The sequence below is a fragment of the Mustela lutreola genome, chromosome 1 (genome assembly GCF_030435805.1).
Source record: "Mustela lutreola isolate mMusLut2 chromosome 1, mMusLut2.pri, whole genome shotgun sequence".
In the NCBI taxonomy this organism is placed as follows: domain Eukaryota; kingdom Metazoa; phylum Chordata; class Mammalia; order Carnivora; family Mustelidae; genus Mustela; species Mustela lutreola.
This window is the reverse complement of record NC_081290.1, coordinates 246915065-246932732: the sequence shown is the minus strand read 5'-3', so window position 1 is coordinate 246932732 and position 17668 is coordinate 246915065. Positions and strand designations below refer to the sequence as shown.

Genomic DNA, 17668 nt, shown 5'->3' with positions numbered 1-17668 from the left:
TTTTTGCTTCTTCTGGACAGTGTGTTACCACTTTAACCTTGGCTTTCACTTTTAAGTTGATTTGGTCACTTACTTGGTAAAGTTGGGAATTCCTGAGAGGAGATGGGCTGCTTTGGAAGGGCTTTGTGAGGGTTGATATTGAATACATGGATGTCAAACTATAAACTTTTAATGTGTGAAGGAGGAATTGTGGCATAAACAAGTTGGTTAGAGAGTTCAAGGTGTATACTGAGCTTCAGAACCTGGGTGGTTATAGTTTCCATTTGTCCTTCTGGATGGAAACGTCCATGACTGCCCATGGGAAAAGTGCTACTTTGGCGATAACCTCTTCCTCTTGAAAATATCCAGAAACCTCACTAATAGTGACTTATTGCCTCAGAACAACCAGCTTGGGAGTCCTTTCCTGATATCATACTGTTGCTTTTAGTAAAAGCTCTCCCTATGCTATTTCCATGGGGATTTAATTATCTCTGTTCATAGGGTTATTCATAGCTCTGATAAAAGGATGAGAGAAGGTGGATTCCAAGACACAATAAATTTAACAGAAGGAAAAGTTATATTGATGGTATATTGATGGTATGCCTTTCAGCATATCTAAGAGAAAGCTTTATCGATTCATTCTCACAGAGAGCCTATCTATAGGGTATATAGAAATTTGGGTCTCTTTTCTCTTCTCTCTCTCTCTGTCTCTCTCTCTCTCTTTTTTTTTTTTTTTTTTTTTAAGAGAGGGAGAGAGAGGCAGAGGAGGGACAGAAGGAGAGGGAGAAAGAGTCCTAAGCAGACTCTGCAGTGAGTGCAGAGCCCGACACAGTGTGACCTGAAGATCATGACCTGAGCCAAAACTGAGTCAGACAATCAACCAGCTGTGCCACCCAGGCATCCCATTTTAAGATTTTTATTTATTTATTTATTTATTTATTTTCAATTTGACAGCACAAGCAGGGGGAGCGGCAGGGAGAGGGAGAAACAGTATCCCTGCTGAGCAGAGAGCCCGATGTGGGGCTCAGTCCCAGGACACTGGGATCATGACCAGAACCAAAGGCAAATGCTTAACCGACTGAGCTACCCAGGCACCGCAAAGATACTCTTACTATACTAATAGTAAAGCAACTAATGGAATATCAAGCATCATATTAGTTTATTTATCACTTTTGGGTTTCAAATCTTAATTACTAGACTGATTGAATGAGGCAGATTTTGTTGAGTTTCTGTATCATGCACAATTTTCAGTTACTCTGATGTTCTTGATAACTAAAAATAATTTGTTTATTTGGGGGTTTTCACCCCTTTTTGCATTTTTGCTTTGTTTTATTCTGCAGGAACTTTTGGGAGGTTTCCTGTAATTTAATTTTTACCTTTAATTTCAGTACATATGGGCAATTTTCTGACTAATTTATATGTGTGCATGCAGGTGACTTCACTGTCTGGAGAAGGAGATATTAGTAAGAGTTCATCTAGGGGTATGTCTTTAAGTTCTTTAAATTTTAGCAACAATTGTTGGGTTTTTTGGAAATTATATTAACAATTTCTTTAAATCTAGGATCACTGAATTCTGAAAACCCTGTTCAAGTAAGCATCGACCAGTTAACTGCAGCAATTTATGATCTTCTCAGACTCCATGCAAATTGTGGTAGGAGTCCTACAAACTGTGCCCAAAGTAACAGGAATGTCAAGGAGGCTTGGACAACAACAGAACAGCTTCAGTTTACAATTTTTGCTGCACATGGAATTTCGAGTAATTGGGTATCAAAGTAAGTAAGTGTTTAAAATGGAATATGTACAGCTTTACCCAGAAGCTGTTCTAATTCTATAAAATGTCAGCCATGAACTGTTCTCTTAATATTTAAGTGGATGATATAGGAATTAACAGATACCTTTGTGGTTTTCATAAAAATTACAGAGATGTTTGAAGCTGTTGCAATAAAAAATACCACTCACTACATGCATAAAAAGGCAGGAAAATACATGTGTAAGTTTATAAAGATTAATACTAATAAACTAGTCAATTTATGACTGTTATTTTTCAGCCTTTCCTTTAGAAAAGGCAATTTACTGATTGCTAGGCTTTTTTTTTTTTTTTTTTTTTAAGATTTTATTTATTTATTTGACAGAAGAGAGATCAGAAGCAGGCAGAGAGAGAGGAGGAAGCAGGCTCCCTGCTGAGCAGAGAGCCCGATGCGGGGCTCGATCCCAGGACCCTGCGATCATGACCCGAGCCGAAGGCAGCGGCCCAACCCACTGAGCCACCCAGGTGCCCCAGATTGCTAGGCTTTGAAGTCTATAAGAGCATATGTCTTCTACTGAATTTTTTTTTTTTTTAAGATTTTATTTATTTGACAGATCACAAGTAGGCAGAGAGGCAGGCATAGAGAGAGAGGAGGAAGCAGGCTCCCTGCTGAGCAGAGAGCAGATACAGGGCTCCATCCCAGGAGTCTGGGATCATGATCTGAGCCGAAGGCAGAGACTTTAACCCACTGAGCCACCCAAGCACCCCTCTTCTACTGAACTTTTAATATGGGCTTTTCCTTTTTTATTTTATTTTTTTAAAGATTTTATGTATTTATTTGACAGAGATCACAAGTAGGCAGAGAGGCAGGCAGAGAGAGAGGAAGGGAAACAGGCTCCCTGCTGAGCAGATACAGGACTCCATCCCAGGAGCCTGGGATCATAACCTGAGCCAAAGGCAGAAGGTTTAACCCACTGAGCCACCCCAGCACCCTGCCTTTTTTATTTTTTTGTCAGTGCTACAAAGTTTGCCAGCTTCAGCTTATGAAATGACTAATATAAACTGAAAAGTCTGAATTGAATATTTTTAATGAAATAGTTCCATAATAACTTAATGCTATAAAGTAAAATAAAGACTAGTGAATAGATACTGAACATACATTCTGCTTAAATTGAGCTTTAGATTAATAAACTAGAATACATAATTACTTGAAAGTGATATAATAACATTCAGTAAATATTTACTGAATACCATCTTTGGGCAGTGTTCTTCATACTAGGGATTCAACAGTAAACAAGGCAACAGAAGAATCTCTGCCCTCTTGGGACTTGCCTTTATATGGATACTACTGCCATGTGAAGGTGTTTGATTCTTTTAAATGTTACAGGTGTAATACCTTCCACATCCTCCATACAGATTCTTATATACACACAAATTTGGGGATACTAATGAGGAAAATAGATACTTGGTAGAAGACAATACAGAAAACTGCAATGATAATTAAGATGGAAGGAAAGTAAAATGGTGAAGAAAAGAGTGAGGTTGAAAAAGGTAGTCACATAGTTAGCTAGAGGAGTTTTGTGAACCAGTGAGATCAGATTTAAAATATATTCCAAATGATTAATAGATTGTATATATGAATGAAATGGTTAATGTGTAAGCCTAGCAGTAAGTTAGAAATCTAGGAGAATACAGTTTTATTGAACCCAAGGCTCCTAGCCTGGAAGATTGCCTGACGGTATCCAACCAGCTCTGTATTTGTGGCAATTAGGGGCTAAATCATTGCTGTCTAATGAGAATACAATAGCATATATTCCATGGATGGAAGACTCCTAATAGATTAGAAGACTGGCTCAGTGCAAGTCAGGCCCATGCATTAGTATGCTTAACTGACTCTAGTTACTTAGCAAAGAAAATAGCACCTACAGAAGATAATGTTTCTACTTTCTCTTCTAAGAATTTACCTAGAAATAAATAATTATTCAGTGCCATTCAGCTAAAATCTAAAGTGAATAACTGATGACAAAGTTGTGAGGAGGTTTCTAGCGCAGCCGCCTTAGACTTGCACTTGAGCATACACGTTTCCTTCTGTATTCCAAATCCTCTGCTATACTTTTTCTTTATTTTTGTAGCATTTGCAGTAGTTGAATTTTAGATGTTTTCCAAAAATTCAGATGAATGGTGGCCAGATAATTTCAGATAATAATCACTTTTAGAGAAAAATGGCTAATGATATGCATTTGTATCAGTTAACAAATTTGTATTATCAAATTAAAAAATCTTTCTTTTCTCAGTTATGAAAAATACTACTTGATATGTTCCCTATCTCACAATGGAAAGGATCTTTTTAAGCCTATTCAGTCAAAGAAGGTTGGCACTTATAAGAATTTCTTCTATCTTATTAAATGGGATGAACTGTAAGTGAAAGTTTTGGCTTTTTATTTTTTCAGTATGCCCTCTTTTTTCCATGTATGCATCCTACTTTTCATTTTTATCACAATTTCCATTAAAGTCCACTAAATTCTTGTATCTTAAGGTCTCTCCTAGATGATATACTATAGAAGAGACAAATTTTCATTTAAAAATCTGAAATACTGTTCTGAAAAATGTGCATATTGTTAAATTACAGAACATGCCATTAATTGTTCTTAGACATTTGTCAAGCGAAAACTATAAATTTACATATAATTGTACACACATACCATAGAAATATGGTTTTCATAACATTGCTTAGTTTAGTATTTATTCTGTAATATTGTATATATGAAGCCTAGTTCTTGTTAACATTAGAAAACTAAATCCATGTACAAGATACTTTGCACTGTTAATATTTTTAAAATACTGTTTTTAAACTAAGGGGATGCTTTCACCATTTAGGGAGGTATGTAATTGCAGAACTTTTTATTCTGCATTTATTAAGTGTTTTCCTATTTTTACTTTTTTAAATTACAAAAATAACGCATCTTTGAAAATAATAATACAAAAATATGTATGGGTAAAAACGGTATCATTTTATTTCCAATATTTAACCATCTTATGACTCCTCAGAGTGACCACTTTTGACCCAATGTATCCTTTCAGACTTAAAAAATTTACAAAGGTAAACATACATGTCTGCCCTTGTTGTTTGTGTGTGTGTATATATCTATATTAATGTGTAAAATACATTTTATATATATGTATATCTGAATCAGAAATAATCATCTAGTTTTTCCTAAAGGCAATAAAAATGACTATTATTTTCCCTAGAAGTTGACAGTATCAAGTCTTGAGAAAATGCACTAAGAAATTTTTTAAGAACTATTACATATTTGAAATTTTAATGAAATTTATTTAAGACTTTTATAGTAGATATTGGCCAAACTTGCTGCTTAAGTAAAAGTTACGCAGGATTAAAGATTTTTTGATAAGTCAATGAAATGCCTAAAATTGTCAGTCTCATTAAATGGTTAAATTTCATATTTGATCTAATTTGTCTTTTCTATTAATACATTTTTCCCCCCTTAGAATCATTTTTCCCATCCAGATATCACAATTGCCATTAGAATCACTTCTTCATCTTACTCTTTTTGGAATTTTAAATCAGAGCAGTGGAAGTTCCCCTGATTCTAATAAGCAGAGAAAGGGGCCAGAAGCCTTGGGCAAAGTTTCTTTACCTCTTTTTGATTTTAAACGGTAAGTTTTACTGAGTTATGAGTTACTATGGACACATCTGCAACATCAGAATTGGCTAGAGAGGGGCACCTGGGTGGCTCAGTGGGTTAATAAGCCCCTGCCTTTGGCTCTGGTCATGATCCCAGAGTCCTGGGATCAAGTCCTGCATCGGGCTCTCTGCTCAGCAGGGAGCCTACTTCCCTCTCTCTCTCTCTCTCTTCCTGCCTGCATCTCTGTCTCCTTGTGATCTCTGTCTGTCAAATTAACAAATAAAATCTTGAAAGAAAAAAAAAAGAATTGGCTAGAGAATAACGTGGGGAACAATGACATATATGAGATAATGAGCTACCTCAGTTTTTGCAGTATGAATAAAAGGAGGTTATTTCAGAGACACGGATCAGAAGAAATCACAAAGTAACTCTGCTATAATTTGAACATATCTACCTGGGTACTTAGAAGATTGTTTGCCTCTCGCTATTCCAGGAGAAAAGCAGCAGCCAGTTTATGCTCTGTCATTTATGCAGAGTACTAGGTTTTTGACACAATAGACATGGTCTTAGAAGTTTTCCTGATACCAATAAAAAAACTCCCATTTTTGGGCGCCTGGGTGGCTCAGTGGGTTAAGCCGCTGCCTTCGGCTCAGGTCATGATCTCAGGGTCCTGGGATCGAGTCCCGCATTGGGCTCTCTGCTTAGCAGGGAGCCTGCTTCCATCTCTCTCTCTCTGCCTGCCTCTCCATCTACTTGTGATTTCTCTCTGTCAAATAAATAAATAAAATCTTAAAAAAAAAAAAAAAAAACTCCCATTTTTCCTCTTCTCATACTTTTCCCATTCTTCTCCAGAATTTCAGAGTCTACAGCTGCACATTATTTCCTTCTCTTTTCCTAACTGATCTACCCTTGCTGCTGTGGGCCCTGGCCTTTAACCTCCAAAAGTCTCCCATATGTTCAAAACCTTATTGATCCTTTGGGGTAAAGGAATTCCTTTTGAGCCTTGTATCTAATAGCCCTGCGGTAGTATAATTTATCTGGCCTTTCAACTATTTTAATTATGTTTTAAGTAGTATGTTCCATGAAACTATCAAGTATCTATCTAAATGAGGGAAAAAAAAATTTGAATAAGCTCCAGATATTTTTCATACAGTACACAATAATATTTTGCCGAGTGATAACACATTAGCATATTGAAGTATCTCTATAAAGTTGTGCAGTCAAGAAACCTATTATGTTTACTAACAGTAGTACTGTAATGACAAACATACAGCATTTGTTATGCTAGGTATTAGTCTAAGTGCTGTATATGTATTACACCAACCCTAGGTGTAGGGTTACTGCCTAGGAAGGCAGGTGTTACTATCCCTTTTTACAGAGGGGAAATCAAAGTAGAGTGAGCTTAAGTGACTTGCCCTAGGGTACTTAGCTAATAAGTAGAATTGGGATTTGAATCTAAGCAGTCTGGCCTCAGGTTCTGTGTCCTTATTACCCTAAGTTGCTATTCTCAAATTTATTTGATACCATGGTACTTTTTTTTTTGTTGTTCTGGAATATATGCTCTAAAACACTGTATTCTGTGGGACAGTTTGAGAAGTGATTTAATAACTTATCTGTTCTATAATAAAAATGAAGAATGAAAAAATTTTTGCTAATCTAGTTCTTTTTCCTCTTAAATGGCAAATACACTTTGGTTTTCTAGTAATCATTTATTAAAATCATATATTTGAAACATTGACTTCACAAATTTTGTTCTTTTTCTTTCCTTTTTTTTTTTTAATTTTAAAGATTTTTATTTATTTATTGAGAGAGAGGCAGTGAGAGAGAGCAGAGGGAGGAGAAGGTCAGAGGGAGAAGCAGACTCCCTGTGGAGCTGGGAGTCCAGTGTGAGACTTGATCCTAGGACTCCAGGATCGTGACCTGAGCCTAAGGCAGTCGTCCAACCAACTGAGCCACCCTGTCGTCCCCACAAATTTTGTTCTTAAAATGTTCTTTTCCTATGTACTTAAACATAGCATTTATTCCTTTATTTTTCTCTCTTTAGTTACTTTCCTCCCATTTGAGGAGGCAGTATTAGATTTTTTTTATCTGCTACCTTTAGGTAAGCTCAAATTTTACCTGCTATCTGAAAGTAATTCTAAACCACCAAAGGCTAGAGAAAAGTAGTTGAAGTTATTATCACTAAGGATGAGTATTTAGATCTTTTGCTAAATATAATCCATAATTACTCTAAAACAGAATATTGGGGACGCCTGGGTGGCTCAGTTGGTTGGAAGACTGCCTTTGGCTCAGGTCATGATCCCGAAGGCCCCAGAATCGAGTCCAGCATGGGGCTCCCAGCTCCACAGGGAGTCTGCTTCTCTCTGACCTCCTCACTCAGCTCTCTCTCACTGTCTCTCTCTCAAATAAATAAATAAAATCTTTAAAAATAAATAAATAAAACAATATTGGCCATGTGGAGGAGGGAAATTGTGTTCTCAATTGTGGTGAATTAGTGTCAGGGAACAGTTATGTGAGAAAATTAAATAATTGCATCATTATCATTAATTTTTATGAATAAGTTAGTTCTGGGGCACCCGGTGGTTCAGTCATTTAAGCATCTACCTTCAGCTCAGGTCATGATCCCACGAGTCTGGGGATCAAGCCCTACCTACCTCTGGCTCCATGCTCATCAGGGGAGTCTGCTGCTCTCTCTCCCTCTGTGCCTCCCCTGCTTGCATGCTCGTCCGCTCACACGCATGCTTTCGCGCTCTCTCGCACGTGCATGCGCATGCTCACTTTCTCAAATAAATCTTTTTTCTTCTTAAGATTTTATTTATTTATTTGACAGACAGAGATCACAAGTAGGCAGAGAGGCAGGCAGAGAGAAAGGAGAAAGCAGGCCCTGCAGAGCAGAGAACCCGATGTGGGGCTTGATCCCAGGACCATGGGATCTTGACCTGAGCGGAAGGCAGAGGCTTTAACCCACTGAGCCACCCAGGCAGTTGACTTTTGTTAGACAAATAGTCTGCATCCAGCACTCTGCTATTAAAACAATAAGCAGATGGCATTAAGCTTGAGATTTTGCCAAATAGTGCAATTGGTCTAGGTAGGTAATGTTGTTAGGTCCTAGCATTCAAGAAACATTCAAAGGGAAGATGGTTAAACATTAATTCAAAATGTTAATGATTTAATTCAGTTAACTTATTATAGTACAGTGATCAGAAATCTTGGTCTTGAAATTCTTTCTAAAAATAACTTATGTTGGGGTGCGTGGGAGGCTCAGTCAGTTAGGTGTCTGTCTGTGGCTCAGGTCATGATCCCAGGGTATGGGATGGAGCCTCGCATGGAATTGGGCTCTCTGCTCAGCAGGGGAGCCTGCTTCTCCCTCTCCATCTGCTTGTGTGCTCTCTCTCTTGCTCATTCTGTCTCTCAAATAAATAAATAAAATCTTAAAATAAAAATAATAATGTTTAAGGTGTAGCCTGCATACAACCTCAGAGGGAAGCCAAAAAACTTAGAGGCATTTCAGTCAGCTTCAATAACAGATGAGTTCTTAACTCATTTTTAAATGAAGAGAAGCGTTTAACCTGCCTTTCCTTAGTAGTTGTAATTCAGGGTTACCAAATAATTGATGTGAGAAAGTTTATAAAAAAATTCCAGCTAATAGATGATTAAGAAATGATAGAATATCACAATTTTGTAACCCCTACTGAAATAATAGATTTAGGCCAGGGTTTCTCAGTCTTGGCACTATTGATATTTTGGGCCAGATCATTCTTTGCTGTGGGAGACTGTCCTGTGCATTGTAGGATGTTTGGCAGCATCCCTGTCTTCTGCCCACTGTTTGCCAATACTGTCCCCTAGTTACCAACCAATAGTGCCTCCAGACCTTGCCAAATATCCACGGGGTCGGCAGAATCACTCTTGGTTGAAAACCATTGATTTAAGGATTATCAGTGCTTGCTTAAAGCCATTAAGTGATTAACTTTTCTGGAACTTCATAATGGGTAGTTTAGACTGACTGGGCCCAAACAAACTGATGATCTTCACAGAAAGAGAGAAACCAAACAGTGTCTTTCTTTATTTGATGTAATAGGAAGTAGTATGCGATTTTACCTTTATTTAAGTATTCTTGCCAGATAACTAAACCTGAATCAGATCGAGCTTCTAGATCTAACTACTACTCTACGAAAGTGTAGGAGATAAAAGGACATCCTAAATGACACTAGAGGAATGCAATCAGTTAAATCCAGGATATAGAAAATTCTTAGAACAAAAGACGTGGTTTTTTTCAACAGATGGCAAGGATTAAAAAAAAGAGAGGAAGAATGTAGAGATAAAAATAAAGCAAACTTTTTCTGTAAAGAGGACCAGGTGGAAGTAGTTCAGTCTTTGCAGGTCATAATACACTTGACACTTGAATAACAGGGTGGGGGTTAGCAGTGCCTTTTTGCCCTGCACCCCCCCATGTGGTCAAAACCTGCAAATAACTTAGACTCCCCCAAAACTCAACTAGTAGCCTGCTATTGATCAGAAGCCTTACTTATTTATTTGACAGAGATACAGCAAGAGAGGGAATACAAGCAAGGCGAGTGGGAGAGGGAGAAGCAGGCAGAGGCTTAAAGACTGATCCACCCAGGTGCCCCTTACATAGTATATTCTTAAAGTGAGATAGAGAAAAGAAGATGTTATTAAGGTCATAAGAGAAAATATATTTATAGTACTGTATTGAAAAAAATGAGTGGACCTGCACAGTTCAAGGGTGTTATTCAAGGGTTAATTGTATTCTCTGTCACAAATGCAAAATCAAAGGCAAAAAGCAACGGTAGTCAATAAATGAGTGTGGCTTCCTTCTGATAAAAGTTTATTTACAAAACCAGGTGACAGGCCTGGAGTTAGGCCCTTAAATTAAAATATACTTAAAAAGACATCATCCAAATGCAGTGTTGGAAGTTGCTTGGATCTTTATTCAAACAGCCAAATTTATTTATTTATTTTTTAAGATTTTATTTATTTATTTGACACAGAGAGAGAGGGATCACAAGTAGACAGAGAGGCAGGCAGAGAGAGAGAGGGAAGCGGGCTCCCCGCCTAGCAGAGAGCCCGATGCGGGGCTCGATCCCATGACCCTGAGACCATGACCTGAGCCGAAGGCAGAGGCTTTAACCCACTGAGCCACCCAGGTGCCCCCAAACAGCCAACTTTAAATAAACTTTTGAGACAATGAAACTTGAATACTGATACTGACAGATAGCTAATGATTTTAAGTAATTGTTAATTATTTTAGGAGTGATAATGGTGTACTTATTTTAAAATAAAACAGTGTTTATTGTTTAGAGAGATCTAAAAGTATTTACAGATGAAATAATATCAGAATTTGCATTAAAATCTAGTTGGGGGTGAGGGTGGATCTGAAAAAGAATATAATGTGTCGGAGATTTAAAGGCTGTTAACCTTCAAGAGAAAACACTAAGACTTGAGTCTAGTTTTGTAAAGGATATTTGCTGTTGGAATAAAAGGAATAAAGTTTGATGAAGTTCATAGTTTTCTTTATATATCTCATGATATTTTTCAGAAATTTATTCTGTGTAAAGATATATCAATGTCTTACTGATAAATGTTTTTAATTTAAATTGGTAGTTTAGGGTAAGGGTCAGCACACTCCCGTGTACTGCCTGTTTTTTGTAAATAACAGTTTTGTTAGATCACAGTATGCATTATTTATGTATTGTTCATGGCTACTTTTGCAGTATAACAGCAAAGTTAAGTCTGCAACAGATCGTCTGACCCAAAAAGCCCCAAATGTTTGGCATCTGACCCTTTACCAAAAAGGCTTGCTGATTCCTGGTTTAGAGCACAGATACAACTTCTCTTTTGAGATGATTAGTGTTTGGTTGCAAAGTATACTGTATTGGTTTCCTTGGCATGTGGTTTGTTCTTAAGGTGAAAGGGAGCCGTTATGTAATCCAAATTATTACCTTGAGATGTATTCCATTGTAGATCTTTAAAGACTGTTCTTCACCTTTCTATTTATAAAAGTTGCTTTGGGTCGGGGAGAGGGACCAAGGGTGGGGCACCTGCTAGCTCAGTCAGGAGACAGTTCAACTCTTGATCTCGTTTTAAAGTTGCTTTGGGAACAAGTGAATCTGAGTCTTTACCCTCTTGTGTTCTATCCTTAACCCCATTCTTCCCAAGATCCACTATTTCATTCTTCCCTCCCTTTGTCCCAGCCCCCACTCATCAATACATTTACTTGAAGTATTAATACTCTATGGAGAGTGACTCTGGTATGTTCTTAAAGATGATACTTTTATCTAATGGATGCTTAATAAATGTTTGGATAAATGTTTCAAATTCATTCCCATGTAATGTTAGTTTTTTGGGGTGTGTGTGTATGTGTGCGTGTGTGTGTGATGTGAATTTTGAAGCAGTTTTTAAAATGAAAACTACAAAAATAAAATGAAAGCTACAGTATTCTTCTGTCTACATTCATGAAGGTTTTTAACATGTGGAACTAAGCTTCTGTATCTCTGGACTTCGTCACATACAAATCCTGTTACTGGAACAGTACCCAGAAAAGGCTACGTGATGGAAAGAATAGTGTTACAGGTAATGGTACTTACTCATACATGGGGAGGTTGAGATTTCTTTTTAAGATATATATGTATTTCATGAATTAGATTGTTAACTAAAGAAGCCTAATTGGTCTTGTTTGATCTTAGGACCTGTCTTCAATTTAAATGTTAATAAACCATTTCCTGTTTCTGGAAACAGCAAAAAAAAAGGGGGGGGGGGGACTTGTATTCATCCCATGTAATATATGTGCCTTTGAAAATTACCAGTGATGGTAATCACTTTCAGCAAAAGGACAGGAAGTATTAATATTTAATCTAATAGTCACCCTGATGGCTCAGAATCCATTTTCTCAAAGACAAATTAATGTGGCAGATATGTGGACTCTTTAGCTACAGTCTGATAAACCTCTGTTAAATTTTTAAGGTTGATTTTCCTTCTCCTATGTTTGATGTCATCTATACTACTCCTCAAGTTGACAGAAGCATCATAGAGCAACACAACTTAGAAACACTGGAGAATGATATAAAAGGGAAACTTCTTGATATTATTCATAGAGACTCATCACTTGGGTATGCTCCTTCGATTTTTGTTTTGTTTATTTTCTTACATTGTAAATCTCAAGTTAATTGTTTGTTTGATTGTTTTAAGATTTTTATTTATTTATTTATTTGACAGGGAGAGATCACAAGTAGGCAGAGCAGCAGGCAGAGCAAGAGAGGGGAAGCAGGCTCCCTGCTGAGAAGAGAGCCCCAGGACCCTGAGATCATGACCTGAGCCAAAGGCAGAGGCTATAACCCACTAAGCTACCCAGGCGCCCCTCAAGTTAATAGTTTATTAAATGCCCTGATTTAGTTCATGATTTATTAATCTTGGTATGGAAAGTTTTCTTGTTGTTTTTAATTCTATAAAAACCCATATAACTACATAAAACTTTTTTTTTTAAGATTTTATTTATTTATTTGTTAGAGAGAGTTCGAGCACAGGCAAACAGAGTGGTAGGCAGAGGGAGAAGCAGGCTCCCAGCTGAGCAAGGAGCCCAATGCAGGACTCAATCCCAGGATGCTGGGATCATGACCAGAGCCAAAGGCAGCCGCTCAACCAACTGAGCCACCCAGGCATCCCTAACTAGGTAAAACTGTAAAAATTTGTACAAGTCAGGGGCACCTGGATGGCTCGGTGGGTTAAAGCCTCTGCCTTCGGCTCAGGTCATGATCCCAGGGTCCTAGGATCCAGCCCCGCATCGGGCTCTCTGCTCAGCAGGAGGCCTGCTTCCTCCTCTCTCTGCCTGCTTCTCTGCCTACTTGTGATCTCCGTCTGTCAAATAAATAAATAAAATCTTAAAAAAAAAATTTGTACAAGTCAAACTTTTACATGATCAAAAGGCAAACAACATTGAGAACTAAATTAACAGTAAATATCAATAGATTTTAAAAATATATATATAAAGAACTTCAGTTTTTTAGACAATAGACAAACCAACTTAGTAATAGGAAGAATGTGACTAGATAATTTTTTGGAAAAGAAATACAGTGCCTTTTGAAGCGCCTGGGTGGCTCAGTGGGTTAAAGCCTCTGCCTTCGGCTCAGGTCATGATCCCAGGGTCCTGGGATCGAGCCCCGCGTTGGCTCTCTGCTCAGCAGGGAGCCTGCTCCCTCCCTCTCTCTCTGCCTGTCTCTTTGCCTACTTGGTGATCTCTGTCTGTCAAATAAATAAATAAATAAAATCTTTATTAAAAAAAAAAATACAGTGCCTTTTAAATATCTGAGAAGATGTTTGACCCCTCAGTAATCAAGAAAAGGAAAATTACTGCAATATAGTATTTTATACACATCTTAGATGAAAATTAAAATGTCTCATCATATAAAGTATTGATGAGAATACAGAAAAATGGGACTTAAACTGTTGGCTATGGCACTTTGGGAGATCAAAATCGATAAAGGTCACAGTGTACATAGTCTGTAACCTAGTGGTTATAGTTCCATTTAATTATGTCTTCAAGAAAACCTTTTATATTTGCTTATGGGGTAAAGAATATTCATTGAGGTATTTGGATTATTGTAAGTGACAGTGAGTGTCCATCAGTAAATGTTCAATTATTGTACCTTTATCCAGTGCAGTATTATATAACTATTAAGAATGAACTTATAGGGATGCCTAAGTGGCTCAGTTGGTTAGACCACTGCCTTCGGCTCAGGTCATGATCCTGGAATCCCAGGATCAAGTTCTGCATCAGGCTCCACGGGGAGTCTGCTTCTCCCTCTGACCTTCTCCTCACTCATGCTCTCTCTCACTGTCTCTCAAATAAATAAATAAAATCTTAAAAAAAAAAAAAAAACTTACAGCTAGCTGTGTATACTAATAGGTAAGATGTTAAATGAAGAAAGCAAGGAGCAGAATAGTTTATGTGGTATGTTACTATTTATGTAAAGAAAAAAGAATCTACACATACCTATGTATATGCTTTTATATCAGTAGACTATCTCTGGAAGGATATGCAATCTTTGTGTTTTTTGTTTTTTGTTTAAGATTTTATTTATTTATTTGACAGAGATCACAAGTAGACAAAGAGGGAGAAGCAGGCTCCCTGTTGAGCAGAGAGGCTCAATCCCAGGACCCTGAGATCATGACCTGAGGCAAAGGCAGAGGCTTAACGCACTGAGCCACGCAGACGCACCAAGGATATACAGTCTAATAAGGCAGTTGTCACTGGGAGGGGAACTGGCGGGAGAGACTTTAACTGTGCACCTTTTTGGAATATTTGCATTTTTTCAGTTCTCCACATGACATGAATGCATCAGTACATGTATTTATACACAAAAGTAGATGGATGGGGGTAGTAAAATAGTGAATATTTCATCACATAAACATTTGTCATTAAGACTGAATTAGAGTTTTCCAAACAAATACTTCTCATTTTGAATGTTCCTCATTTGAGCTGAATAATCATCTTCTAAAATCATCTTCTAATATGTAATAGCTTTTTTTTTTTTTTGCATGATATTTGATTTTACTTGTATAAAATGGATGATATCCTTGCTATCTTGTAGGGTGGGTTCTGCTTATTCAACTCTGATTTCTAGTGCTTGGCATCTGGTTAGAGCTCAATAAATTTTTATCATACTGAATTATCCTTCATTTTCATAACTAAGACTTTTATCAAGGCAAAATGATTTCTTTCTATCCCCCAAATTAGAGTAAATTAGTAGTGTTTGCTGTATATTGCATTTTTCTATTCAAAATTAGTATTAATGATTCTACCAAGAAGTGGCTGTCCTAAAATGAATAAATTTCTTTTTTGTATTTTTAAGCCTTGAGATTATAACTGTCATTATGATATCATTGAGAAGTGATTTAATTTTGTCATATATGCAGACTTTCTAAAGAAGATAAAGCCTTTTTGTGGGAGAAACGCTATTATTGCCTCAAACACCCAAATTCTCTTCCTAAAGTACTAGCAAGTGCCCCAAACTGGAAATGGGTTAATCTTGCCAAAACTTACTCACTGCTTCAGCAATGGCCTCCCTTAAACCCACTGACTGCTTTGGAGCTACTTGACTCAAAGTAAGTTAACCATGAGTGAATGTACTTGCTCTATTTTATTGTTATCATTTTTTCCAATAGGGTATATTATGTTGCAGGAGTATTTCCCTTTGTTTTACCATGAACGCAATTCAGTACAATATAAATGTGTAAGTGTGTATTTTTATAAACATACTTTTTGTGCTGGGGTGTTTTTCTTGTTGTTTTTTTTTTTAAGATTTTATTAATTTATTTGACAGGCAGAGAGGTGGGCAGAGAGAGAGAGGAAGGGACACAGGCTTCCTGCTGAGCAGAGAGCCCTATGCAGCCTCCATCCCAATCATGACCTGAGCTGAAGGCAGAGGCTGTTAACCTACTGAGCTACCCAGGCGCCCTGTGCTAGGGTTATTAAAAAGAGATGTCATGGGGAGCCTGGCTGCCTCCGTTGGTGGAACATGGGACTTTTGATCTTGGGTGGGGGGGGCAGTTAGGAGTTCAAGCACCACACTGGGTTTAAAGTTCACTTTTAAAAATTAGGAAAAGAATAGAGTTGTCCTATCATTTTAAACTAACCCAGATCCAGCCTCACATCAGGCTCCCTGCTTAGTGGGGAGTCTGCTTCTCCCTTGGTCTCTCCTTCACCCTGTTCATGCTCTCTCACCCTGCTTGTCCTCTCCAGCTCTCACTCTCTCAGTCAATAAAAAAAACTTTTAAAAAAAAATAATAAAACTAGCCTAAAGAGGGATTTAAGTTCTAAATTTTGAATAATTTGTTACATTTTTTTATGATATGGGTCAAAATTTTCATAATTAAACAGTCTTGAACTTGAATTTGTATAGTACAGGAAGATTTTTCTTCCTTAAAAAAAAAAAAGAAAGATGATTGCTTTTGAATAAAGAGCTATTTGAATATTCTTTATCACATATAGATTAAGATTGTGTTTTTAGGAAATACAGTTTCAGGGGCGCCTGAGTGGCTCAGTTGGTTAAGCATTTGCTTTTGGTTCAGGTCATGATTCCATGGTCCTGGGATTGAGCCCTGCATCAGGCTCCTTGCTCAGCAAGGGGCCTGCTTCTCCCTCTCCCTCTGCCCCTGCTCCTGTGTGCTCTCTATCTTACTTACTTTCCTCAAATAAATAAATAAAATCTTTAAAAAAAAAAAAAAAAGGAAATGCAGCTTCACTAGAAAGAAATCACCGTTAAATCTTGATTTTTGTGGTGCTTCTTTAGATTTGCAGATCAGGAAGTGAGGTCTATAGCTGTGACCTGGATTGAGGCTATAAGTGATGATGAACTAACTGATCTTCTTCCACAGTTTGTACAGGTATGTTTTTTACTGGTTTACCTGTTCACCTTACTCTCCACCCATTTTTTATGAGTAGAGAACTTGCTAAAGGATCTCCATTCTGTTGTGATTAAAAGTACTTTAGTGGGAATGTTTAGGTACCTTAGGTTTGGATGTAGTATGATTTTTTTTCCACTATTGTTAACTGCCCCATTTGAATATTTTATATACAAACACACACACCTAGATTTTTAATTCTTAACGTTTTTAGATTCTCAGAACAAACCAGACTTGAACTTTTCTTTGATTTTTCTTTATTAGCCATTTAAACATAACTAATGAATATTAAACCTACACCTTTCTTCTTGACTTTATAACATATATAGCCTAAGTTAATTCATCTATTTCATTTTTATCAGTGTTATCTTAAATCTTGCTTTATATAGTTTCTCTTTTGATAATTTTGTCCTAATAATATTGTATGGGTTTGACCACTAGTAATTCTTACTTTCCTTTATGTGTAGGCTTTGAAATATGAAATTTACTTGAACAGTTCATTAGTGCGCTTCCTTCTGTCCAGGGCATTGGGAAATATACACATAGCACACAATTTATATTGGTAAGAGTTAAACTTTTTTTAAGTAATTTATTTCTTATCTCTAGAGATGGTATACTCTGAAAGTCTAAACAGTATCCTCAGACTGCTAATGTCAATACCAGATGTTTTATTAAGGGCATTATTATAAAGAAGGCAGATTTTTATGTCCTTAGAAATAAAACCAAAAATGCTAAATCTCCTGGCAATAAAGAGCTAACAAAATGTTAAGAGCTCCATAATAATGAGTTTTTACTTACAGCTTAAAATAAATTCCTGGATACCAAAAAAATGAACCTACATTGATATTCAAGAGACATTCATCCAGTTTTCAGAAGTGGC

General features: G+C 37.0%; 1 protein-coding gene across 5 annotated transcripts in view; it reads left to right on the top strand.

Annotated features, from left to right (window-relative positions):
* Positions 1 to 17668, top strand: part of PIK3C2A (phosphatidylinositol-4-phosphate 3-kinase catalytic subunit type 2 alpha) — a 171189-nt gene that overhangs the window by 123728 nt on the left and 29793 nt on the right. For 4 of the 5 annotated variants that reach the window (XM_059137403.1, XM_059137396.1, XM_059137390.1 and 1 more), the window contains 9 exons: positions 1412 to 1460; positions 1541 to 1751; positions 4021 to 4143; positions 5234 to 5401; positions 11850 to 11961; positions 12352 to 12497; positions 15301 to 15489; positions 16677 to 16770; positions 17256 to 17350. In XM_059137403.1, the coding sequence (XP_058993386.1) occupies positions 1412 to 1460; positions 1541 to 1751; positions 4021 to 4143; positions 5234 to 5401; positions 11850 to 11961; positions 12352 to 12497; positions 15301 to 15489; positions 16677 to 16770; positions 17256 to 17350 (1187 nt within the window). The remainder of the gene's footprint in view (positions 1 to 1411; positions 1461 to 1540; positions 1752 to 4020; positions 4144 to 5233; positions 5402 to 11849; positions 11962 to 12351; positions 12498 to 15300; positions 15490 to 16676; positions 16771 to 17255; positions 17351 to 17668) is intronic. The other variant, XM_059137411.1, reaches the window with a different exon arrangement.